The sequence below is a fragment of the Gigantopelta aegis genome, unplaced genomic scaffold (assembly GCF_016097555.1).
Source record: "Gigantopelta aegis isolate Gae_Host unplaced genomic scaffold, Gae_host_genome ctg2652_pilon_pilon:::debris, whole genome shotgun sequence".
Taxonomy (NCBI): domain Eukaryota; kingdom Metazoa; phylum Mollusca; class Gastropoda; order Neomphalida; family Peltospiridae; genus Gigantopelta; species Gigantopelta aegis.
The window spans coordinates 15,035-42,678 of record NW_024532985.1 but is presented as its reverse complement, the minus strand read 5'-3'; the positions used below and the strand labels follow the sequence as shown (position 1 = coordinate 42,678).

At 34.7% G+C, this 27,644-nt stretch overlaps 1 protein-coding gene across 1 annotated transcript; it reads left to right on the top strand.

Annotated features, from left to right (window-relative positions):
- Positions 1 to 1,208: 1,208 nt before the first annotated feature.
- On the top strand, positions 1,209 to 27,199 carry LOC121391561 (the record flags this gene model as incomplete). The annotated part of the gene is made up of 8 exons (XM_041523143.1): positions 1,209 to 1,407; positions 12,972 to 13,211; positions 14,916 to 15,303; positions 17,761 to 17,825; positions 22,137 to 22,241; positions 24,843 to 24,899; positions 25,633 to 25,689; positions 27,143 to 27,199. Coding segments are annotated over exons 1-8 (1,168 nt in total), but the record flags the coding sequence as incomplete, so codon positions are not given.
- Positions 27,200 to 27,644: the final 445 nt, after the last annotated feature.

Below are 27,644 nucleotides of genomic sequence, written 5' to 3'. Positions count from 1 at the left end.
TACTATAATGTAGCGGGTTTCGTCTTTATGTTTCAAAATTACCACATATGTTTGACATCCAATAGCCAATGATTAATAAATCAATGTGCTCTAGTGGTGTCGTTAAACTTTTAAAACTTTTAGAATAAAGCTTACTATTTGTATTTATTTCAACTTATTTTAATGATTATATTTCAATTAAGGTTCAAGCACACTGTCCTGGACACGCGTCAGCCATCTGTGGCTAGTGAAAAGGCTGGGTGGTGACCAGTTGATACCCGGATACGAACCCCGGTATCTACCCCGGTCTTAACCACCGAAAACTACAGCAATGATTCGGGCATTTCTTGTGACGTCAGACCCCCCGCCACGGTTGCGTCCCCAAGCAATCTCGAGGTCAAGACGTGTCTGAACACATTCTGGGATGACTCATGGTGTTCCCACACCATGACCATATATGGGCACGTTTCAAACGCCTTGGAATTTTCCACTCCCCGTTGACTCACATCTGGTTGACACACACGTCAAAAGGATTAAACCCATCTTGCCATCTGATTAACAACTTCCTCCCCATCTGTTTAGACGGTTAACACACTCATAAAACCCACGCTATCTTGCCATCTGGTAGCCTTTAACGATTTCCTCGCCATCTGTTTCCTGTATATCAAAGGAACAGCTGTCACAGTCAGATAAACCCTCCGTCATTCGACACCATTCTATGGGTCATTAACGACTTCCTCATCATCTGTTTCCTGTACATCAAAGGACCCCCGACGGTTAACACACCCATAAATCTGGTCGACATCCGGTGTTTCCTGACACAAAGGTCAGGTCCAAGTCATTAACCCAGAGGTCTATGTACTCGAAGTAGGTCAGGGTTAACGTCCCCGTGACGTCACACCCCACGCTTAGAGGTCAGCCAATCAGAAGAGGCCACGTCCAGGTCACGTGACCTCAGGGGTCAACGAGTACACATGGTACCCAAGTGACGCACCTACTACTTATATGGACAGAAAGAGAGAGCTTAATGGTAGTTTCTAACTATTTTTTTAGTATATATTTAAAAGTTGTAACCAGATTACACAATTTATTTCAGGCGAAAGGCTGTATACAATAAAGTAGAGATGGAGGCAAAGACACAATACAGTAATTATTTGATAACAAGCGTAGTAGAAAGACATATTCCACACACAATGACAGACGAGAAAAGGTACCGAGTGCTTAAAATAATGACAAGGACAATAAAGAAATTGCTAGCCGGAGAGCTGATCCGAATAAAAGAGTACACAGATATGTGTGTGAAATCGGTCCAAAGAGCAGAATCAGAAGACCATTATCGACAAATTGGCCATTATTTGAAATACATGGAAGATGACCTGATGCAGTTATTTAGGGGGAAACATCCCCTCGTAATGCCACAGTTTGCAGGTAGGAACTCAAGTTAGCATTACTGTTTTGAATGTCCTTTTGAAGCACATTGATTTATTACTTATTTAAGTTTGTTTTATTTAACGACAACCCTAGAGCACATTGATTTATTAATAATCGGCCATTGGATGAAAAACATTTGGTAATTTTGATATATATCCTTAGAGTGAAAAAACGCTACATTTTTCTATTTGTAGCAAGGGATCTTTTATATTCACCATCCCACATATATGATAGCACATACCACGGCCTTTGTTGTACCAGTCGTGGTGCACTGGCTGGAACTAGAAATAGTCCAATGGGCCCACCGACAGGCATCGACTCTAAACCGACCGCACATCAAGCGAGCACCTTACCATTGGGCTATGTCCCGCCCCCATTACTTATTGATATTCATTGCTATTGGATATCGAATATTTGGTGATTCTGACAGTTTTAGAGAAAACCCGCTACATCCCCCCCCCCCCCCCCCCCTCACAATAGCAGCAAGGTATCTTTTATGTGCACTTTTCCACGGACAGAACCAAGTTATAATATTCTTGCGCCTGTAACTTACTTGTAAGCGATGTTCTACAGCTGTTGACAGCATAAATGTTAGACATGTTCCCTTCATTCACTTTCATAAAATATAAACTAAAGACGAACAGGACAATTCCTTCCAATATAACTAAATAATTAAATTGTCTTTGCGTCTATACACTTTACGGCAATCTGATTGGTCCAGAGGTGCTTACTTTTTTTCCCGTTCATATCTCGATGAACTGAAAAACATTAAGCCACGCCTACAGCGCACGTAATTTTAATCTGGCGAGTATGAAAAATAGTGCACGTTACACTTAACAAACAGCGCACATAAAATAATTTTGTATATTGATTGCCACTATTTACCGTATGCAGCTGACAGAAAGATCCGTTTAATAATACCAGAAAAATAAATGTTACGAGAACGGCAGCGTCCATGTAAGATTTTAATATATGACTGGTACTTATCTTTGCTATACAAATCGGAAAACACAGCTTTAATAGACATCTTCGAAGACGTACCAATCCGATCAAAACGTCTTCTATTTAATTTATTATTAATTAGAAACAGTCCAATTTTGTAAGGTAATAGATCACAACGTCTGATAAGGATAACTCATTTATACTGTTCATATAGTTATGACAAAAAGGGAAAAGGGATTGAATCAAATCTTAGCTTCTGTAACCTATACAAATGAACTCGTTACGGAAATCAGCGAATTCGGTAAAATTGTCTCGATTACTTCATACCTGTTAGCCTACAAAGCTTACATGAGGTCCTAGAAATTTAGACGGAATAATAATAAGGAAAAGAAATGATAATAGGTATGTAGGAATAAGCCTAGGTCTATTATTTTTCTTTTTTTATCTGAAAAAAAAAAAAAAAATTCAAATAAAACTTCATTTAAATATTTGTATTTCAGCCAGAGTTTAATGAATGTGCATATGTTATTTAGATATGTATATATGTACACACTATAGTAACAGTAATCTGTGATCATTGCCGACAATTTAACGTTTGTTTCGTTTGTTCGAAAGTCACAGACCGTATGACTGGAACATGATTCGATGCGCAGTACTTTGTGGCATATTGACGAATCAGAGCTATCGGGGTCAGATTAATTTTACTCTTGGAATTCTGCACGCACACGCTGGTCTACTTGACAACTTATTACGCATTGATGATGATGTCTAAAATTATGGGGGGTTTTATTATCTTTATTATGGCATCCCACGTTTGGAATAAAATCCTTTGTAATGACAGATTTCGTCAGAGTTTGTATATTTTTTTATCAACAAGTCAACATTGGAGCCGTTCCAGATCAATGACGTAACGCTGTCAGAGTCGTTCGTAACTTGTAGCTTTAGGTCAAATAACGTGTTACAAAATGTTGAGGGAGGGAGACTGGTTGCGTAATTGTTGAATTAAAAATGCCACATTAATGTCAATGTCCCAACCAACACTATCAATTGAAGTATTTGTAGACCTACGTTATTTAAAAAAAAAAAAAAGTTTTAATAATATGAGTTGGTAGTGCACACCTGAGATGCTTGGATCGTAGTTCATGAACCACCTCCTCGGAACCAGTGGGTTTTTGTTCCATCCCAACTATCCTAATCATGTTCGTTGTACTTAGTAATGAAATTCAAGACAAGTTGATTCCTATATATGTTTAGTTGTATATAAACTAACAGGCAAAAGAAACTTAGCACCTTGTTCAGTAGATCCATAAAGAAAAACCAAGACAGATGTGATGTATATGATGATTATTTTACTGAAAGGAATCATTTTCCAATATCTTTACAAAAAAGCATTGCCATATCGATAGTGCACTTGCCATAAGGCCGAGCGAATGAGACCTGGGGTCAAAATTAAAAATTACACAATCAGAGTCCCTTCAAAAGGTTCTTCTAAAGTCAAATCATGGGACAAGACATGTCCTCAGTAGCGTGTGTGACCACCCCTTGCATCAATACACGCCAAAACACGTCTCCTCATGGATGTCGTCAGTCGCCGGATGACGTCAGCAGGAATTCTGCGCCAAACATCCAACAAAACCTGTTCAAGCTGCTGGTGATTTGCTGGGGCGAGGTACGAGTTGTCTCAGCTGTCGATCAAGATGATCCCAGAGATGCTCTATGGGATTCATGTCTGGAGAACATGATGGCCAAGGCAATACGTTGACGTTAACGTTAACGTTTTTGAGATAATCCTGAACAAGTCTGGCTGTATGAGGTCGTGCATTGTCCTGCTGCAAAAGGGTACCCATAGGCTGTTGACGCAAGAATGGCACTACAACAGGTCGCAACACTTCATCCCTGTATTTTTGACCAGTCAGATTTCCACGGATGATGAGAAGCCTTGTTGTCCGTTGACCGCAAATACCGCCCCATACCGTGACGCCGCCTCCACCAAAAGGGTGCACATCTTGGATGCATTTCGGCGCCAGTCGCTCTCCCCTACGTCGATAAACACGAACTCGGCCTTCATTTTAGAACATGTTGAAGCGACTTTCATCCGTGAACAGCACCCTTTCCCAATCACGCCGCTGTCACCAACGTACAGTTCGTGCCCATTGTAATCTGCGTTGACGGTGTATAGGCCATTCCACGGAAGGGGCGGAAAGCTCAGATACCAGCCCTGCGGAGTCATCGTAAGACTGTTCGTCTGCTGATGGGGTGTCCCAGTGCCGTCGCCGCCGTTGACATCGCCGTCACGAATCGGTTCCGCAGGTGGATTGTCCGGATGTAGCGGTCTTCAGCTGGCGTTGTGACCCTTGGTCTTCCCGATCTTGCACGGTCTTGTGCCTGGCCTGTCTGCAGATAACGGCTCAACAAGTTGTTGTGGTGGCTTGACTGCAGTTGAAGGTTCTTGCAATCTGCCGTTGAGAGGCCCCCATATCGGCCATACCGATAACTTTGTTGCGTTCTGCTTGGTTAAGTCTCGGCATCTATCTGATGTTCTTTTTGATACTGCTTCCTTGCTTTGTCCCACACCGGTATTTATGCAACAATCATGCACGAGCATTTTTAACAAATTCAAATTATGCTGTTTTTCACATTTTTCATGACTGCACGAAATTCACTAAATCCGGAAACAGTGACTTTTCGGAAACACAGGGTGTGTTTTGGCGAATGTTTTCTCATTACTTTCAAACTTATTGCAGTATCTTTAATTCAGATAAACTTATTTTAAAAGTGATAAGTTTCTTTTGCCTGTTAGTATATATATATATATATATATATATATATATATATACATATATATATACATATATATATATATATAGATACATATATACATACATATATACATACATACATACATACATATATATATATATATAGTGGCGGATCCAGAAAATTCATTGGGGTTGGGGGGGGGGGGGGGCAATAATACCGCTATTATTCCAATAATACCGTTATTATGCGATATAATACATGTTTCAAGTGTGGGGTGGCGTCTGGTAAGCGATAAACATTGTATTTCATTAGGCTTAAAAAGTATACACCAAGTTTTATGCGGGACAAAAACAGATCACCGTTTTACGCTAGCCAATGAGAAGTTGTCTTACTGTTGACTGCTGTGGATCGATTCTGGCAATGTTATCAAAGGCGTGAAATAAAGAGGTGGAACGACTTCCGAACCTACCCACCCCTCAGCTTCTATTTACCCATACTTAACCTAACCCGGGGGAAAGGGGGGGGGGGGGGTAAGGATGCCTTGTCGTACAGGATTAGCTACACGTAATCTACACATCGGCATAACATGCAGACTGGCCAAGCATCGCTCGGTTATTGATGTTTCATTTTAGATATTCAACAAAATATTAAGTTTTGCTTTCAGTATAATATGTAATAACAACAATCTGTGGTACTTCTATATGAAATTTTAATTTGTATTTATTATTTCTCGACCGGAAGTTGTTGTTTACGATTAACAGATTTGGAACATTTACGGAATGTTCCGGAAAACACCAAAGTTTACCGATTATAAACACCGAACGGACCGGTCCGATGAACAAAATTATGTTTCACTCAGGCTGTTATAGTAAAAAAAAACATTGAAAAAATTTAAAATAGTACAATATACAAACAGTGACGGCCGAAAAAATAATGTAGTAACATAATTTTCTGTATTAAAAAATAAAAACGAAATCCTGATTTAAACATTGGATTATTACATGTAATTTGAGATTTTTATTTTTAGGCTAACCTCCTTTAAATTTAGGCTACTAGTAGGCATAATTATAACTGATTTTAAAATAACATTCAGGCCTCCCATACCTCCTATATTTCTAATAACCATGTATAATAATAACCAAGTATGTAGTCCATTTGCGTCGAAAGGAAACCGATGAATTGGCATGTAACTTCATAACGAATACAGTTAAAATTCATATTAGAAACATATTATCAAGTTTTAAACCCATACCAACCCAAATCACATTTAAAGAAGAAAAAAAGTCCAGTATAAATAAAAGTTAATTTAAAAGTCAACATTAAATGATAAAGATTAAATATATTTTTTCAATACAGTGATAAAAAAAAAAATTGCTAGAACAGCCAAGGTATGCAGCTTCACTTGTATTGTCTCTGAAGTAATCGATAATGCAATACAAAGAGACTAAAGGTAGAACTGCGTGTGTTTTAGTATATTAGTCTGAGAATGACAGTCTTCTTTGTGCACCTGTGAGAGGTGGTTCAATATGGAGAACGCTCCAGTAAAGGATCTCCTTGGGAGTGGCTTTCTTCCTAAAGACGAGGCACTAGATAAAGATTCATGGAATCATCCACTATTTTGCCAAATACCCAGTCGACTCTACATTGTGCAGAGATACGGCCCTGATCTCGTATTACGGTGTTTATCGTTCAGATTACGTTGGATTTATCCTATGGTGTTTTATAAATATATATTGTTTTTATTTACACTGAATGTTTTACCCCAAAAAACGTTATTTCAGATGATATGGGTTTACAATTTAATAAATTAATATATTTTTATATGATTTTTATCTTTAGGCCTACATGTCAGTTAACTGACTTTTGAAATAATCCATGGAACATTTCATTGTTAGTGTGAGCTAAAAGTACATGTTAAAATTTGATTTTGTCCCAGAATAATATAAGCTAATTAAATACGATTAATTTGTACCATAACATTGAATAATGTCAAAAAGTAGGTCTACTAAATAATTATGGCGTATCCAGTCCATTAATCCAACAACTTCAAAAAACAAACAAAAAAACTAAACAAAAAACCAAAAAAAATCCAAAACCACATGATGTGTTTGCAATACGTTTTGAGCTATATTTTTTTCAAAGCCTCGGACCAAAATCTCAAAAGCTGAGGCTGAGTCTGGTAAGTCTGGCGTTGTCAAAATATAGAACATGTTCTATAAGTAAAATGTTATCTGTTGCCAGATCTGTAGTTCGCGCCAACACAATAGCAGTGTGTTTTGCCACATTCGATTCAGTTTCAGTGCGTTAATTTTTCACCTGGTAAAATCGCCAGACTCTAAAATCAATGGTCGCCCAATGGACTACCTTTGTGAAATGCATAGTTGCCCATAACCAATAAAGGTCGCTACGAGCAACCGGGCGACTGCTAATTTTCAACCATGTTTGTTGAGGTAGTAGATGGTATTTTGTGTACATATGCAAGGTAAGAACATACCATTAGTAAAGTAAATGTCTTTTAAAATGTGTGTAAAATGCCTATAATCATGATAATCGGTCCACATTTTCCTATAAAACTCCCTATATTTGACCTAAAAATTCCTATAAAATTCCTATGTTTTGGTATGCCAATTTCTTTATTTCCTAAAAAAAAATAAAAAATAAAAATAAAAAAAAAATATATATATATAGTAATTATTATTATTATAATTACTTTTTAAATCTGTTGATAATTTTAGTGCATTGTATAACTTAAAGACTCTGAAGGAGTCTGTCTCACTGCTTCATGATGTCTAGCACAGTATTTTTATGTGATCTACACTGAAAAACAAACCAACCCAACTTTAAATGAATGGTGGGTACTTCATGTGAAAAAACAACACAAACAATATAGGTGATTCATTTTTAAATGTTCAAACATTAAAAGTGTTTTTGTGATTATAGGTTTTAACAGGCCAAGATGCCTTACACACCTGTTACCTCAGTTGAAACTGAAAGTATAAAGAACTAATATTGCAGTAACAATGAACATAACCAGCTAGATATCATTAGACAGTGCTATATTTAAAAGGAATGGATTAACTGCATGATGAATGTTGAATTAAAAGTAAGTCAGCTTCCAAAATGGGTCTTTGAATTTTGAGAAAAATTATCTTGAACGTTTGTGAAAAGTTTGAATTTTGAAGTGAGAAGTTTGTATGAACCCTGCTACTTGTAAGCGATGTTCTGCAGCTGTTGGCGAAAATTAAACGGTTCAACCGACAGCATAAATGTTAGACACATTCCCTTCATTCACTTTCATAAAATATAAACTAAACACGAATAGGACAATGATCGGTAAAAATGCACAGCAGCTAGAGGAAATGGCGTTGCTTATCAAAATTACGTCATTTACCAAATGACGTCATTTACAAAAAATCACCTGATTCAAATAATAGTGAATGAAACTTTGCATTCTTACGCGATATAAGCATCAATGAAGTTTACACAAACAATACTACAGATATATTTAAAGCTAAACAAAATAAATTCAATTATGTATTGTTAAAGTATGCATAAAAATTTAATTATAAGATTTGACCGCAATTCTTTTTTTGTTCATGCAAGTATGAACCGAAACAAACGATGTGCACACTTTTGTATGATCCTCTAGGCGGAGTCATACAGTGTGCACATCGTTTTTTCGGTTCATACTTGCATGAACAAAAAAATAATTAAGGTCAATTCTTAAATTATTTGTAAAAATCCACAGCACCTAGAGGAAATGGAGTCGCTTATCAAAATTACGTCATTTACCAAATGACGTCATTTACAAAAAAAAGCATCTGATTCAAATAATAGTGAATGAACGTTTGCATTCTTACGCAACATAAGTATCAATGAAGCTTACACAAACAATACTACAGGCGTATTTAAAGCTAAACAAAATAAATTCAGTTATGTATTGTTAAAGTATGCATAGAAATTTAATTATAAGATTTGACAGCAATTATTTTTTGGTTCATGCAAGTGTGAACCGAAAGAACGATGTGCACACTTTTCTATGCCCTCTACACGGAGACATACAGTGTGCACATCGTTTTTTCGCTTCATACTTGCATGAACCAAAAAATAATTGTGGTCAGTTCTCAAATAAATCGAAATAAAATATGAACTTTTAGTGTTATTATTAGTATATTTCAGATTTAATTATAAGGTTTGTCTGTTTCTTCAACAACAAAAAAATCATCGCAAACTTCACGATTCGCACAGTTTGTTGATGTTTTGTTTTTGTTCATACCCCGATGAACGTAATAGTGGGGCAGATAACACCCAATCTTTTACTGAATTGTGCACTTTTGGTTAAAAGCATGAACCTTGGCATATAGATATCTTGGCCCATTACAAGCAGTTTCAGATATGGACCCACGTCAGGAGGGCCCCCTGGCTAACACAAAACGTGCACTTTTGGTTAAAAACATGACATTTGGCACATATATACCTTGACTCATTACAAACTTTTTCAGATATGAACCCAAATGTCCCCCTCCACCGTTTAGTAGTTTGGCTTACAAAACAAAATTGTGCACTTTTGGCAAAAATCATGGAAATTGGCATATATACACCTTGACCCATTATAAATATTTTTAGATATGGACCCAAGTCAGCAACGCCCCCTGGTGGCCAGGGAGGATCTACAAATGTCCCCCACCCTCTTTTAGTGGCACGGCTAACAAAACAATTACGCACTTTTGATTAAAAGCATGAAACTTGGCACACATACACTTTGCCCCATTAGAGTCATTTTCTTACATGGACCCAAATCACCAGCGCCCACTGTTGGAAAGGGTGGATTTTACAAATGCCCCTCTCCCTTCCATGTAGGGATTTTTTTAATAACTTGCAAGTTATGATTCAAATGCTTGATTCTCACCCATTGTTAATATGCATCAATTCTAAATGTAATTGTAAATAGATGAGATGATGCAGGTGCAGATTTGGGTGGTGGTGGTGCAAAGTGAGCAACAGTTTTAGTGTGGAAGATTTGTACTTACATGCTATGAAGAAGTCATATGTAACATGAATAAACAAAATACATTGTGTACATCAACAAACTTGACGCATAGGTACCATGACACATTACAAACACTCAACAGCAGCCACTGATGACTGTGGGAGGATAAAAAAAAAAGTTCTATTCAAAATATCACTAGATGAATATATTTTTAAAATTGACAAAATATGAAGATATCAAAGGGAAAAACTGAACATTGATTGTGAGTCTTACCAGCTTTTTGCTTTGGCGTCATTCTGTTCTAGACAAGGCAAAGTTTCTTTGGAATATAGGGTAGTGTAGTCACGGTATAGATTAACCCCATTAAGAATTGCAATATATATCATATATCATTCACAATGCTTTGCTAATTACCATTGCTCATGCATGCAGTTTTTATGAAACATTTTATTTTAGTGCATTCCAATGGATCTTTTTTGCATGCACATTTAGTGCCACATCCTTTCAGAATCTTGGAACCACACGTATCCAAATCACAGAAAGCTTTTGGCAACACATGTACAGTATACAGGACTGGCTGTCTTTAACAATCGTCCATCCCCACTCCTCTGGAGTGGATGCATTGTGTTCACTTTTTTAATTGGTGGACCATATTCCAGCTTGGTATGCAACTCATGTTGACTGCTACAGTAAGGCATCCTGGGTTTGTGGAATGGTTTCCATTGTCTTCCCCATTTAGTAGTACGTCACCTTCCTTGCTTTGTCAACATGTTTGAGGTTGCTCGTGGGTAAAGCACTCCAGTAACTGGAAGCATTGAGTATCTTTATCTGTTAATGTATAAGGGTTGAGAACCATGTAGATAAATGTACGAGTTACATCAGGGTAGCAGTTTCTTGCACCGGAGGCAGTCATTGAACCTTTTTTCAAAACCAAAATAGAGGTAGTGTCACACCCTTAGAGGTATGGACAGGAATGTATCTTTACCCAATACGTCATATATGCCACTGATGTATAAAATGGAAAGTATTTGCCTTTACCAAAGGCAAATCAAATACTCACATTTTGATTTAAGGTAATCAAATGATGGAACTTGCCAATTAGAATGACAAGCATACTGTGTCAACAGCGCACACCAGACTGTTGACAAAACCTTTCAGAATAGCATCTTGAACATGAATTAAAAGCCTAGTGTCTGATTCCTCATGGTTACATGGTGGCATTAAACGCTCGGTTCTTTGAATAATAATTATGACACCATATTATGTAATGATTATTTCCTTGTCTTCAGGGCAGTCTATAGTGGCAATTTTGGTAGCGAGGAATGCAAAACGTTCCTGCTTGATGGTTGGATAATATAACATGCCTGCCCACTGTCCTGGAATCTTGTTCCTATCAGCAACCTGATATTTGATTAGAATGCCAACACTATATTTGTTACTTACATCACTACACAGTCAAAACATTCTAAAATAGTTGATGTGGTATGGGAAACTAGGGTATATATAAAGAGAAATCATTGGCTCTGCCCCTCTTCGACATCTTCACAGGATGTGACACTACTTTTGCTTCCTTTGGAAATGTAAAACGAGTCGGGGGTCGGGTTAATACTAGTAACCCGGAACGTGTTGACAGAGCAAAGAAGGTGCTGTACTGCCAAAAGGGGAAGATAGTGGAAACTATTCCACCCACCTAGGATGCCATACTCATAACAAGTTGCCTTTTAATCTGGAATCTATAGTATAATACAAAAGGTCTTTTTAACAATTCCTAATCTTTCTCATCGCTTCTCTTTTGATCTGCATTGCTAATCACCTTCTTTGCACTTTGCAAGGATCTTTCTGTGCTCAGGTTTAGCTGATTTACCATGCACACATCGCCAAAATATTGTTTACCCGTGTACCAACCCCAATAATCTCTCCCTGCATGCATCTCAGATATTCAAAAGTACATTTAGAATTGATGTAGCATTAACAATGGGTGAGAACCATGCTAATAAAATATTTCTACGACTAAACTTACATATTAAATATATTAACGTTTTCAGAATATCAGTGTCTGTATATTCAATGTGTTTCTGGTCGTTTTAATATTTGTAAGAAGCCCAAACTGGATTTTGTCTTCAAATAATTTCGTACGTACAAAAAAGTAGATTTTAAGATATAAAATAAAATTTAACCTAGTACAAATATTAGAACGATCAGAAACACGTTTAATATATAGCCACTAATATTTTATGCAGAAAAATATATTTGATATGTAATTACAATCGTTAAAAAAGTCTCTGTTAGTCGATAACATCTTTAAAATTACATTAAACTCAGGAATGTCCTTTTAATGTATATGAAGTTATTACATGTATTTGTGGTTACATATTTTAAGGAAATATTACAGAGCTGGAATATATTTCACTTGTCATACAGACAACATGTACAAAGCCTTTATTTAATGAAACAATATATAACACAGCCCTAGAAACTAATCTTTTGTTATGGTATATATATTGACAGCAGAAATAACTCATACAGAGATTTGTTGTAAATTAAAATAATTAACCTTTGTGCCTTTTGATAAAGAACTATTCTATGAAATTTGTTGCTGTTTGGGTTTGCTTTTTCTGAGTACGAAAAGAACAAAAACAATACTGAATAGGAATTAGATGTAATAAGGTCGAACACCTGATCATGGACGCAATCACTTTGCCTAACTTCCCTTCGACGCTGCCTTATGCAGAGATACGCTTTTGATTAGGGAATGCGGGTTTGTGGTTCAGATTTAGTTTTTAAAAAAAGAAGAAAAAAAGAGCTATAAATGATTGAATAGGGCAATAGAAGTAGAAATATTGTGATTGTTATTATTATTTGGTTTTAGAAACCCTCCAGCCAAATCGCAACCATCAACAGGCAATAGACAGATGCTACAACTCCTTCGTGAATGACCTTGACCTAAATTCGACGCCTTTTCTAGACCACCTTGTTGAAGATGATCTGGTGTCTGTCGCCAGCGTGGAGAGCATCCAAACACGACCAACATCCAGGGCACGCAATGAGGCATTGATGTACATTCTCAAAACGTGCACTTCGGGGACAATTAATAATGTTATAATTCCAGGTATGTGTCACTGTGAATAGAACAAGGATAGCTGTTTGTGTAAAATCTACCGTTTAACATATGCAACATTATTTAGTCTAAGGGTGGATGGGGTGGGATGGGCAGTGATTATAAAAATGTTCCTAATGAGACTAGCCTGAGTGTGTAGCTAATACAATATATACACAGTGGACTCTGTCTAAACCGGTTTTACTTGGGACTGATAAAATATGCCGGTTATTGTCCTGCAAACAGGGTCATCTAAATGGTGGTGGTGGTGGTGGTGGTGGTGATGTGTGTGTGGAGGGGGGGGGGGGGGGGGGTACCGGTGCCGACAGGGTAACATTAGTTCACATGGCTAGACTTATTAATTATGATATGAAGATTATGAAACCACCTGATCACACTTTCAAATATGCATGCGTTTCGCATGGCGGCCATTTTTCAAGATTGCTGCCACCATATTAAAGAAAGTCATATCTCTGCCACCTTTTCACATATTGAGGTGATTTTGGTATCAAAACATACGTTTTGTTGGGTGGGGAATATGAAAAACATACTTGCAGACCAATTAGAAGTATTCTGGACCATTTTTCTACATGATTTCACAAAAATTAAGCACTTATTTCTGTATTCTTGACATAGTAATATTATACTAACAATGCTATATGCACATTTCCCTGGAACATGTGATTGATTCCATTAAAATTTGCCATTTAGGAAGTTAAACAATTGTGCCATATAATTTGAAAACAACGGGTTTACTTGAAACTCGTGTTTTATAGTAATCTGGTAGGGTTCAAACCCAGTGATCATAATCTGGTGTATTATATAAGCTAAATCAGTAATGTTTTCTGAGACTGTTCTCTCATAACGTCTACTATATTCATCACACCTAATTTCAAATTTGATATTTCCCGTAATTAATTAACCTCATTACATTTATATATATATATATATATATATATATTATATATATATTATATATATATATATATATATATATATATATATTATATAATATATATATATATATATATATATATATATATATTGATGGAATATATACTGATGGAAAGAAATAAAAGATTACACAGATAGCAACCAAGAAATAATGACTGCATCAAAAATCAATTCATATTGTCAGAAGTTGACTGGCAACATATAGGCAGCACATTCAACACTACAGACATTCAATCCCACATTACAACTTGGTATTAAATACAGACATTACTATGCTATCAGTGAATTAAATTTGGTCTACAATTCCATGTGTTCCCTTATTTCTTTCCATCAGTATATATATATATATATATATATATATATATATATATATATATATATATATATATATATATATATATATATATATATATATATATATATATCAAACCTGTCTTAAGCGGTCACACAAGGGAGTTTATAAAAGTGGCCGCTTAAGACAGGTGACCGCTGATTACAGGCTGTCACATATATAGTCTTTAAAACATTTGTTGTTGTTTCTTGTCTGTACTGCCAATCAACGGATGTGTGCTTCACAGTTGTGCATGTTATGCAAATGGAATGTAATTCAATTAACCGTTCTCAACAAGTTTGTTTTCTTTTTCTATTTAATTATTTCATCCCTATTTCATTCGGTGTATTGTCATAATAAGTGAAAGTTTTATATTATTAGTTTCATTCATTACAACACTACCATGACTGTTTATCTTTGTTCTATAACAGCACTTCAAAAGACACACCCACATCTTGCTCAGAAGTTAAAAGCTGAGATGGCAAAGCCTGGTCAAACTGTTCCCAGCAAATGTCTCGCCTGCCGAGTAAGACAGGACGTTCAGGTTAAACGTCTCGCCGACTCCCTGCTGAAACACAAAATGATCGGTTTCCCATCACATTCTGACTACAAGAATCCGGCAATGACAAACACTGTCAAATGGATTGCTCTACTAAAAGAAGTCAATACGGCAGGAATTATTAAATCCCTTCAAAAGAAATATCCAGATTTACATGCTGAGTGTCAAATCAAGAAACTGAATACTTTACAGTGTATTTGTGTTATGGAAGATGAAGAAAAAGAAATGGACGTGGCGAGATTATCGGATTTGGAATCAATGTAAGTATATATATACATATACATATACATATACATATACATATACATATACATATACATATACATATACATATACATATACATATACATATACATATACATACACATACACATACACATACATATACACATATATATATACACATACATATACGTATATATGTATGTATGTATATATGTATACATATACATATACATATACATATACTTATACATATACATATACATATACATATACATATACATACATACATACATACATACATACATACATATATATATATATATTAAATACTTTCAGTAATAATAGTGCATGTGTGTTTGTGTGTGTGTGTGTGTGTGTGTGTGTGTGTGTGTGCCCCATTATATGTAAGTATATATGCATATATGGTATGAATGGTATATATGTATAGATATATGAATATATATTGTATATATGTCAGACTTGACTAGTACATACATAAATGTATGTGCAAAAGTATAAGTACCACAGTAAGTATATTACGATAAGTTCACGATGGCATCGAAATGATTCCATAATATTTTGTCTACTAAATGTATCTCTTCTCGTTGGTCCAAGATGATTACACACCACCAATATATGGTGACTAGTCAGTATACACTTACAATGATGCGTGCATTATTCTGTTCACGTGCTTGGTATTTGGTGTGGTCTAATGCAAAGAATCATAAACATGTACACTAAAACGTTGGTATGTTGTAGTGAACACACATTGACAGGACTATGCAGTTCCATGTACATTACAATCGCTAAGTATTGAAATAGGAGAGTCTTTTTATTTTGCATCACATCAGTATCCAATCCCCAACAGCCTAGTACTGCAGAATGTACCAGGTAGTGATGTGGTGGATTCACCTTGTACGTGCTACCTGTGCTGTATACAGGAAAGAATTTTCAGTTCTAGGTGTCACAATTTCTTCTACTACTAATCCACTTGCCTCCAGTAAGCTGACTGTCATCACAGCTACTATCTCTACTTGAAGCCCCCAGAACTTCCCAATGAACTTTAATATATTTTTATTCCTCTTCCAATGGGTCTTTTTGGCAATAACCTAATTATAGAGGGTGGTCAAATATCAGTATGGGTGACTGTCTTTTTAAATGGTCACTTGCATTCTTTAACTTTAACTATAACTTTAAATCATAAAATCATTATGTACGTTGACTATGCCAAACAGTTGGCCAAGCATGAGAGTGAACTGTTAAATGCCTTCTGGAAAGGAAAAACTTACGGAAAAAATTCAATTTGTTAATCAATGGCCCATTTGTGACTACATGTATCTTCCACAGATCTTGACAATTCATAAAGACGGAGAGTGAATCTAGACTACAGTATACTGAAGCAGACATGCGATATGCTAGACTTCCTCAGTCACAACATATATGTCAAAATTAGGGAATAGGAGATACAGACAGAAAATGGGAATTCCCTGGTCACCAACTATGCACCACTACTCGCCGATTTGCTTCTCTGTGCACATGAATCATCATTTCTGACTAATCTTGTTAAATCAAAACAAAGGAATCTGGCTAAAGCTTTTAACTTTACTTTTCGCTATATTGATGATCTTAGATCATTCAATAATAGCAAGGTTAGAGATTACCTTCCACTGATTTACCCACAAAAGTTAGGAATAAAAGAAACATCTAAAGTTATCAGATTAACTGGTCTCCAAACTAAGCTGCATGACAAAAAGGGATGACATCAATAGTAAAATGTTTGTTTATGTCGACCAATATACATTCTACTCCTTCTCACTCATGCACATCTAATCTCATACAGTTTTTGATAGAGTCGCAATTTCGGAGCCTATCACTTTCAAGCAGATTGAATTATTGATTCTTGGCAATACTAGTTATAACAGTTAATTACTGTAAGTTGTAATAATAAAATAGTTTTGTTTGTTTTTAATATAATTTTATTGAATTTGTATTTTTTATTATTTGAAAATATATTTCACCTTTGATAAACACACACACACACACACACTCTCTCTCTCTCTCTCTCTCTCTCTCTCTCTCTCTCTCTCTCTCTCCTCTCCTCTCTCTCTCTCTCTCTCTCTCTCTCTCTCTCTCTCTCTCTCTCTCTCTCTCTCTCTCTCTCTCTCTGTATGTGTGTGTGTGTGTGTTTTAATTTTAAGAAAAGGTGGTGTAGATATAATAATATACAAAATAGTTCATTTAATACAATTTAGATAGGTGGTAGGGTATGAATTAACATTCATCCATATCCCGTAAGTGAATAAACATACAAGCATATATTATACATAATACCAATCTGTGTTCAGATTGTGCACGTAAACCATGCACTGCAATTCATATCAGTAAATTGTAGGGAATTGATGCAGTATTTATGATGATGATGATGATGATGATGATGATGATGGTGGTGATTATTATTATTATTATTATTATTATTATTATTATTATTTTAGATCATCTGGATATGACGACAGCTTTGAACATGATAGCGATTTAACAGACATGTGTTCACCAAAAGGTCAGCGCTTAAGAAATATATAAATTTTTTGGTAGAGTATCCGAACACCAATGGGGCCAAGTAATAAGTTGGGTTTTAAGGGATATCTGGTTTAGAGATGTTCTGTTCTGTTCTGATATTTAAAAAGTGACTGTGAAAAACGTCCAGTTTTGAGGGAATTCCGGTTTAAAGAGTCCGGTTTCTAGGAGGTTTCACTGTATTTTTTCACATTACATTCTTTCAGAATTTGTTACCATTGCGAATTAGATGCAAATTAATCAGGTCACGGGATGATGTTGATTGACATGACCGTATAACTATCCACCAGCGATGCTCCAAAATTGATGGATACATTCATAGTTACCAAGTACATTTCAGTAGCAATTTTATATTGAAACTGGTCTGTTCTGATAAAAGAAACGTTATAAATTAATTTATGTTGTTTGGATAAGAAGCATTATGTGATATGAATATTGATGTCATTTCATTCACAAAGACCCTGCAATATATATTCATACATCATTTGAATATTGAGTAATGACTGACTGGAATCATGGTTAAGTATAAAGTTACTTAGGCTTTTTAAAACATATGATAAAGATTTAATTTTGGTATCGTCAATATCATATATTACGAATAAAAATAATGTATTATTCTCGCCAGAGGCTTGAATAATATCATTTTTACTCCTGGTACAGTCAAATTTCAATAACTCAAATTTGAAGTGGACGACAACATTTGTAGTGACTGTCCTCCTAGAGACGAGACACTAGATAGAGATTCATGGAATCAACCACTATTTTACCAAATGCCGATTCAACTTTGCACTGTACTACAGTTTTGTCATCCAAATGTATCAAGGGAACATTTGCTTCTAAAAGTTAAAGTTTGTTTTGTTTAACGACACCACTAGAGCACATTGATTTATTAATCATGGGTTATTGGATGTTAAACATTTGGTATTTTCACAAATAGTCTTAGATAGGAAACCCACTACATTTTTTCCATTAGTAGCAAGCTATTTTTATATGCACCATCCCACAGACAGAATAGCATATACCACGGCCTTTGATATACCAGTCGTGGTGCACTGGCTGGAACGAGAAATAGCCCAATAGACCCACCGATAGGCATCGATCATTTGTTTCTGAAACAGGAGAACAGAGAACTATCTTAATGAATCTGGACAATTTGTTAAAACTGAATAAGATAAAAATATACTGACTGAGACAGACATATGTGAAATGCTGGACTTCCTCATTGACAACATATATATATATATATATATATATATATATATATATATATATGTCAAATGTGGGGATATGACAGGTAGTATGCATCCGCATGGACATCTACTGTGCTCCATTACTCGCTGATTTATTTCTCTATGCTATTAAATTTTCTAACTGATTTGGCTAAATCAAAACAAAGGAGGCTGGCGAAAATGTTTAATTTCAACTTTTGATATATTCACAGTTAGAAATAAAGAAAACTACAGAAACTATAAAATCTGTTTCATACCGTGTTCTATACACAGATATTTAGAACGATTTTGGCCTCACACAAAGATGACTTGAGCTTTCCAATAGTCAATATTCCCTTCATGTCGAGCCATATTCCTTCAGCTTCAGGTTTTGGTGTCTATATTTCGCAACTTCTGATATATATTAGAGCATGCTCACCATATCCCGCTTTTAAAGACTGACATATCGTTCTGATAAAGACGTTCGTTGACCAGGGTTATAACATCCAAAGACATTTGCAAGCCTTCAAATGTTTTTATGGCAGACATTCAGAGACTATTTCACGATATGACGCATCACTGGTTAAAATGATGTCTGATGCAATACCCTATTTTGACCCTCTTTGTGGTAAAAATCCTGTACCTTTCAACTATTGCTTGGATGGCTGTAGACTGTGCTAATGACGGGTGCCACCAGTGGTGCAGGATTAGCCAGAATACTCTGACTGTAAGAGGACTAGACAGACATTTATATCGATCATTTTCGAGTTCCATGAGAACAATTTTTTACATATTAATCACTAATACACACACTACAGGAAGAAACCTGACAGTACCCCATTCAATCTGATTAAAATTAGCTCTACTTGTCGACCAGTAGATCTACCAGCATTGCATGGACTCCTTTGTCCAGGTGACATTTCGTCTGTAAATAATAATTTAAATATACACCAATCACACTTCGCCTTTTATAACGTTATTTGGGAGGACACAAATTCTAAAAATATCAGGATAGACTATTTATGTAGCCTCCGTACCACGCACCATACCAATACTAATGGGCCGGGTTAGGCGACTGCTCAACTGCAATATATATGGTGTTTAATTTATTTTTTAAAGAACTAAATCAGTGTTACATTTTACATTACAAATTATTTATTTTATAAAATAAAACATGTTTCATTGCATTGGCGATATTGGTCTGGTGAGATACAAGTTTTGTTGTTGTTGTTTAACGACACCACTAGAGCACATTGATTACTTAATCAACGGCTATTGGATATCAAACTTAACATTTTAACTCATCATCAAGTAGGTCTTTATCTTTTGCAATTCTCTTTTTGGCTGGGCACGGACGGGGTTTAGCTGAGTCAGTTGAGTGCTCGCCTGAGGTGCTTTCATTGCAGGATCGAACCACCTTAGTGGATCCATTCAACTGATTTGGGTTTTTTCCTCGTTCCAACCAGTGGACCATAACTGGTCAAAGGCCATGGTATTTGTGTTCCTGCCTGTAAGAGTGTGCATATAAAAGGTCCCTTGCTACTAATTGAAAAAATGTTACTTATGATCTTGAGCTCTCAACTTGTTATCCTAAGCTATCAATGTATTATGTCAAGCACTCAACATATTCACTCTCGTCAACATGTATGATTTTTTCTTTTGCAATTCTCTTTTTGGCTGTATAGTACTGATGCAGAAGTCGAGTTCATTATATGTACGAATTTATTATCCAAGAACACGTATGATATGATGAGGGTTAAATACATCTTGAACAAAATATTGGCATGCCTTGTTTCTAGGAATTTGGAGCAAGGTGGCCAGCATTTAAAATATGCTTTGAATTGAGAGTTTTTGTGCAGTATATAGTTTTCAATTGGTATTTTATCATTCAAACAAATTAAAAGAGCAAATACATTAGGTTATATATATAATATTTTAAATTAATAATAAGACAATTAGCAAATAGTGGATGTTTTTTTGTTTTTTTTATGTATGATTCCAGACAAAACTGTTTATCGAATTGTATGTGTTTACCTTTGTCCTGTTCAATTTCTTTCCATACATCTAAGACTTTAGAACAGTCATAGAACAAATGTGCCAATATTTCTGGTTGTGTATGGCAAAACACAAATTTTGATTTTATATATTTTATTTTATAACGAAAAGTATTAGTTGTTATTATTCTACGTAGGATTCTGTATTGAAACCATAATGTTAGATCTTTTAAACATTGAAAACATTGAAAACCGAATAGTTTTTGTTGGGCAGTGGGTGTTTTTGTTGACTTGTTTAATATGTTATACATTTCTTTGCATCCTTTTGGGGGTTTTAAAAAAGAACTTCAGTTTAAACAAAATATCGGATTGGTGGTTATTACCTATTGATTGTTGATTATTGAAACTGTGTCACATATATAGGTTTTGACTGCGTTTATTAATGATGCAAATTCTCAGAAATTCGAGCGTATGTTGAATTTGTTTCTAAATGTTTCATAGGTTACAAACTGACCCTGTTCATCCACCAAGTCTTGAATGAATATAACCCCACTTTTCATATAATGTTAATAATGTGTTTCCAATCAATAATTACTTTACCAAATATTGATTCTAATTATTTCATTTGTACACTCAGGAATTTGTTTTGTTGAATTAACCACAAACTATAAAAAACATCTTTCAAGAAAATGTTGTTTATTACTATCTCCTTCAAACATTTGTACAATTTGTCTTTTTAATTTGAATTGCAAATTTAAAAAGAATAGAGTTTAATGACATTGCTAGAGCACGTTGATTAATTAATCATCGGTTATTGGACATCAAACATTTGCTCATTCTGATATGTAGTCTTGAGAGGAAACCTGCTAATTTTTTCCTTAATAGCAAGGGTTATTTTATATAAACTTTCCAACAAACGTGACAACACGTACCACGACTTTTCATATACCAGTTTTTGGGTAATGGTTGGGATAGGAAAAACCAATGAGTCAACCTATGAGGTTTGATTTTTTCCGATGATCATGACTTTTAAAGGAAAATCCCAATGTATAATAAATAAAAAATACCTGAAATGAAAGTTTTCCTATCTAGGTATGCTGTCACCAACAGAAGATACGGACTATGGAAAGCATCCAGTTTGTTCAGAATTGTTTCGTAAACCTGTACAGAAGGTATTGTCTTCTGAAGAAAAATGCAGTAAGTCATAAGAAAACATCTACTTACAATTTACTAAATGTGGGTTATATTAACATGTTTCAAAAAGAAATGTCAGCGATATATTTCATATATGCAACATCTAATACATATTTAGTATGTTTATGACATGTTTAAAACATTTATTAAATGTTTACTGTTTTCATTAAATGTATCAGTTAAAGACCATTTAACTGAATCTTATTGTCAATTATATAGTAAGATAGTAACACAATCATAAAACAAATTACAACATATGATTCCTTTTGTTTAGAACCACTTTCACAGCATACAAATGTACAGGTGATCTTGCCTTCTAAACAAGATGACAGTAAGTGGCTAATTACAACTATTACAAAAATCAATCTGAGGTGTTTTGGCTACCAAAATCCACCTCGAGCTACCAACTTCCCAAAGCCGAATACATTTTTGCAGTTCTTAACTAGGTCTACAATTACAGGAAACATTGTATATGTCAGCGTCTAACATTTTATTTTTGTGTGTGAGCTCTCATAAGACAGTCGTTAATTGCCCTCAGACTCTGATCTCCAAGTGGATACTTGACTGACAGAATATTTGACTTAAAACAATGTGTCTCTGGACAGGCTGTCTCTGGCACAGAAACGAGTATAATTTGTATACTTCTCTGATTGGCTTTTTCTCTGTCCCAACCAGTGCCCTACGACTTCTACATTGAATACCGTGATATGTGTTTCACTGACTGTGGGAAAATGTATATAAAAGATTCCTTGCTTTTAGTGGAACATGTTACAGGTTTCCTCAAAGAGCTGATGTTAAAATTTAATGAACGTTTCAAATCCCACAGCAGATGATTAATAAAGAAATGTGCTGTAGTGGTATCGTTAAAGAGAAACTTTAATTTTATAATTTGTGTACTGTTTAATCATTACAAAGAACTAGTTGCATTGATATCTGTTTACCGCAAGGCTCAATGGGTAGGTGTAAACCACTTGCACCGACCAGTGATCCATAACTGGTTCAACAAAGGCCATGGTTTGTGCTATCCTGCCTGTGGGAAGCGCAAATAAAAGATCCCTTGCTGCTAATCTGAAGAGTAGCCCATGTAGTGCCGACAGCGGGTTTCCTCTCAAAATCTTCCTCTTAACCATATGTCTGACGCCATATAACCGTAAATAAAATTTGTTGAGTGCGTCGTTAAATAAAACATTTCTTTCTTTTTTGATATCTGTTTCTTCAAAATTAATTTTATATGCATTTATATAATAAATAAAATATGTACGTAACATTATATTAAATGAAGACTAAACATTTTACTACTTCACTAGATGTCGTCGTTCGGCAGTATTTAATGTATGGATGGATAATATGCAGTATATAAGGAATTTATTGGGGCAAGTAGAAACGTGAAAGATGATATGGAAGCAATAACATGAAAATATTGTTGATTGAAAACAAAAGAAGAACAAAAGAATCGGGCACACGTTTGACAACTTACGAGGCCCTCTTCTATATACATACAATATGCATTGTGACCTATATTACATTGCTGTAAATTTAAGCTTCATTTAAACAGTCACGGATAACCAGTGGAAGGAAATATATTATATGCAAACTAATATGAAACAAAAAAGAAGAAGAAGAAGAAATACTGATGCAAAAGATTACACAAATAGTGCTTCAAGTGCAGTCAAAATAGTTATCACACTTACAAAAAAATATGTGTCTCTGCCATAGAAATGAATATAATTTGTATACTTCTCTGGCTTTTTCCCTATCCCAACCAGTGCCCTACGACATCTGTTTCAATGTCGGTGAGTAAATGTATAACCAAGATTCCTTGCTTTTAATGGAACATGTTGCAGGTTTCCTCTCAGAGGTGGTGTTAAAATTTAACGACCGTTTCACATCCCATAGTAGATGATTAATAAAGAAATGTGCTGTAGTGGTATCATTAAAATAAATTTTAGTTTTATAATTTATTTACTGTTTTATCATTACAAAGAACTAGTCGCATTGATGTATTTTTCTTCAAAATTAATTTGTATATGCATTTATATAATAAATAAAACATGTACCTAACATTTTTCTACTTGACTTGATGTCGCGGTTCGGCAGTATTTAATTTTATTGTACAAAGAACACAAGAATAGGGCACACGTTTGACAACTTACCAGGCCCTCTTCTGTATACATACAATATACATTGTGACCTATATTACATAGCTGTAAATTTAAATTACAATTAAATAGTCAAGGATAACCAGTGGAAGGAAATATTTTATATACAAAAGAATATGAAACAAAAAAGAAGAAATAGTCATGCAAAAGATTACACAAATAGTACTTCAAGTGCAGTCAAACTCGTTATCACACTTACATATAGTCCATATGGTAATTTAAATTATAATTTATTAATCAAAATGATGAGTTTGTTTGATATATATTTGAACACAAGTAAATATTTCTTTATTATTAGCATCGTTTAATGTCCTTCAAATATAACAGTAATTGCAAATATATTCGTTGAAAATGATGTAAGGCATTACATAGAGTCTGTCTCTGCTGTTCATATGTTTTAGTTTGACATTGAAAGACAAAATCACAACACGTTTCCTTTTTTTAGAACCATCTTCGCAGCATGGAAGTGTACCGGTGGTATGGCCTTCTAAACTACCTGACAGTAAGTGGCTAATGGAACATGTTGCAGGTTTCCTCTAAGAGTTGGTGTTAAAATTTAATGAACGTTTCACATCCCATAGCAGATGATTAATAAAGAAATGTGCTGTAGTGGTGTCATTAAAAAACTTTAGTTTTATCATTTGTTTACTGTTTTATCATTACAAAGAACTAGTTGCATTGATGTCTTTTTCTTCAAAATTAATTTGTATATCCATGTATATAATATAAAAAAACCATGTACGTCACATTTTACTACTTCACTAGATGTCGCAGTTTAGCAGTATTTAATGTATGGATGGATAATATGCAGTATACAAGGATTTTACTGGGGCAGGAAGAAACGTGAAAGATGATATGGAAAATATAACATGAACATATTGTTGATAGAAAACATATTTTATTAAAGAAAGAAGAAGACATAATCATGCGAAAGATTACACAAATAGAACTTAAAGTGCAGTCAAACTCGTTATCACACTTACAAATAATCCATATGGAATCCATATGGTAATTTAAATTATAATTTATTAATTAAAATGATAAGTTTGTTTCATATATATATGAAAACAAGTAAATATTTCTTTAATATTAGCATCGTTTAATGTGCTTCGAATATAACAGTAATTGTAAATCTATTCGTTGAAAATGATGTAAGGAATTACATAGATTCTGTCTCTGCTGTTCATATGTTTTACATTGAAAGACAAAATCACAACACGTTTCCTTTTTTTTAGAACCGTTTTCGCAGCATGGAAGTGTACCGGTGGTATGGCCTTCTAAGCTACCTGACAGTAAGTGGCTAATTGCAACTATTACCAAAATCAATGTGAGGTGTTTTGGCTACCAAAATCCACCTCGAGCTACCAGATTCCCAAAACCAATTATATTGATTCTGTTGTCAGCTAGGTCTGCAATTACAGGAAACACTGTATATGTCAGTGTCAAAAATCTTACTTTTATGTGTGGGCTCTCGTGACACAGTTGTGCAAACAGTGTTCATTGCCCTCAGACTCTGATCTGCAAGTGGAGACTGATCGACAGAATATTTGACCAAAAAATGCGTCTCTGGACAGGCTGTCTCTGACATAGAAACGAGTATAATTTGTATACTTCTCTGCCTGGCTTTTTCCCTGTCCCAAGCACTGCTCTACGAATTCTACACGAAATACCGTGATATGTGTTTCACTGTCGGTGAGAAAATGTATATAAAAGATTCCTTGCTTCTAATGGAACATGACAACGCATATTTCCTTTTCTTTAGAACCATTTTCGCAGCATAGATGTGTACCGGTGACCTGGCCTTCTAAAATACCTATGTGTTTCACTGTCGGTTAGAAAATGTATATAAATAATTCCTTGCTTCTAATAGAACATGTTGCAGGTTTCCTCTAAGAGTTGGTGTTAAAATTTAATGAACGTTTCACATCCCATAGCAGATGATTAATATAGAAATGTGCTGTAGTGGTGTCATTAAAAACCTTTAGTTTTATCATTTGTTTACTGTTTTAACATTAAAAAGAACTAGTTGCATTGATGTCTTTTTCTTCAAAATTAATTTGTATATCCATGTATATAATAAAAAACCCCATGTAGGTACCATTTTACTACTTCACTAGATGTCGCAGTTTGGCAGTATTTAATGTATGGATGGATAATATGCAGTATAGAAGGATTTTACTCGGGCAGCAAGAAACGTGAAAGATAATATGGAAACAATAACATGAAAATATTGTTGATAGAAAACATATTTTATTGTACAAAGAACAAAAGAATCGGGCACACGTTTGACAACTTACGAGGCCCTCTTATATATACATACAGTATGCATTGTGACCTATATTACATTGCTGTAAAGTTAAGCTGCATTTAAACAGTCACGGATAACCAGTGGAAGGAAATATATTATATATAAAAGAATATGAAACAAGAAAGAAGAAGAAATAATCATACAAAAGATTACACAAATAGAATTTAAAGTGCAGTCAAACTCGTTATCACACTTACAAATAATCCATATGGTAATTTAAATTATAATTTATTAATTAAAATGATAAGTTTGTTTCATATATATATGAAAACAAGTAAATATTTCTTTAATATTAGCATCGTTTAATGTGCTTCGAATATAACAGTAATTGTAAATCTATTCGTTGAAAATGATGTAAGGAATTACATAGATTCTGTATCTGCTGTTCATATGTTTTACATTGAAAGACAAAATCACAACACGTTTCCTTTTTTTAGAACCGTTTTCGCAGCATGGAAGTGTACCGGTGGTATGGCCTTCTAAACTACCTGACAGTAAGTGGCTAATGGAACATGTTGCAGGTTTCCTCTAAGAGTTGGTGTTAAAATTTAATGAACGTTTCACATCCCATAGCAGATGATTAATAAAGAAATGTGCTGTAGTGGTGTCATTAAAAAACTTTAGTTTTATCATTTGTTTACTGTTTTATCATTACAAAGAACTAGTTGCATTGATGTCTTTTTCTTCAAAATTAATTTGTATATCCATGTATATAATATAAAAAAACCATGTACGTCACATTTTACTACTTCACTAGATGTCGCAGTTTAGCAGTATTTAATGTATGGATGGATAATATGCAGTATACAAGGATTTTACTGGGGCAGGAAGAAACGTGAAAGATGATATGGAAAATATAACATGAACATATTGTTGATAGAAAACATATTTTATTAAAGAAAGAAGAAGACATAATCATGCGAAAGATTACACAAATAG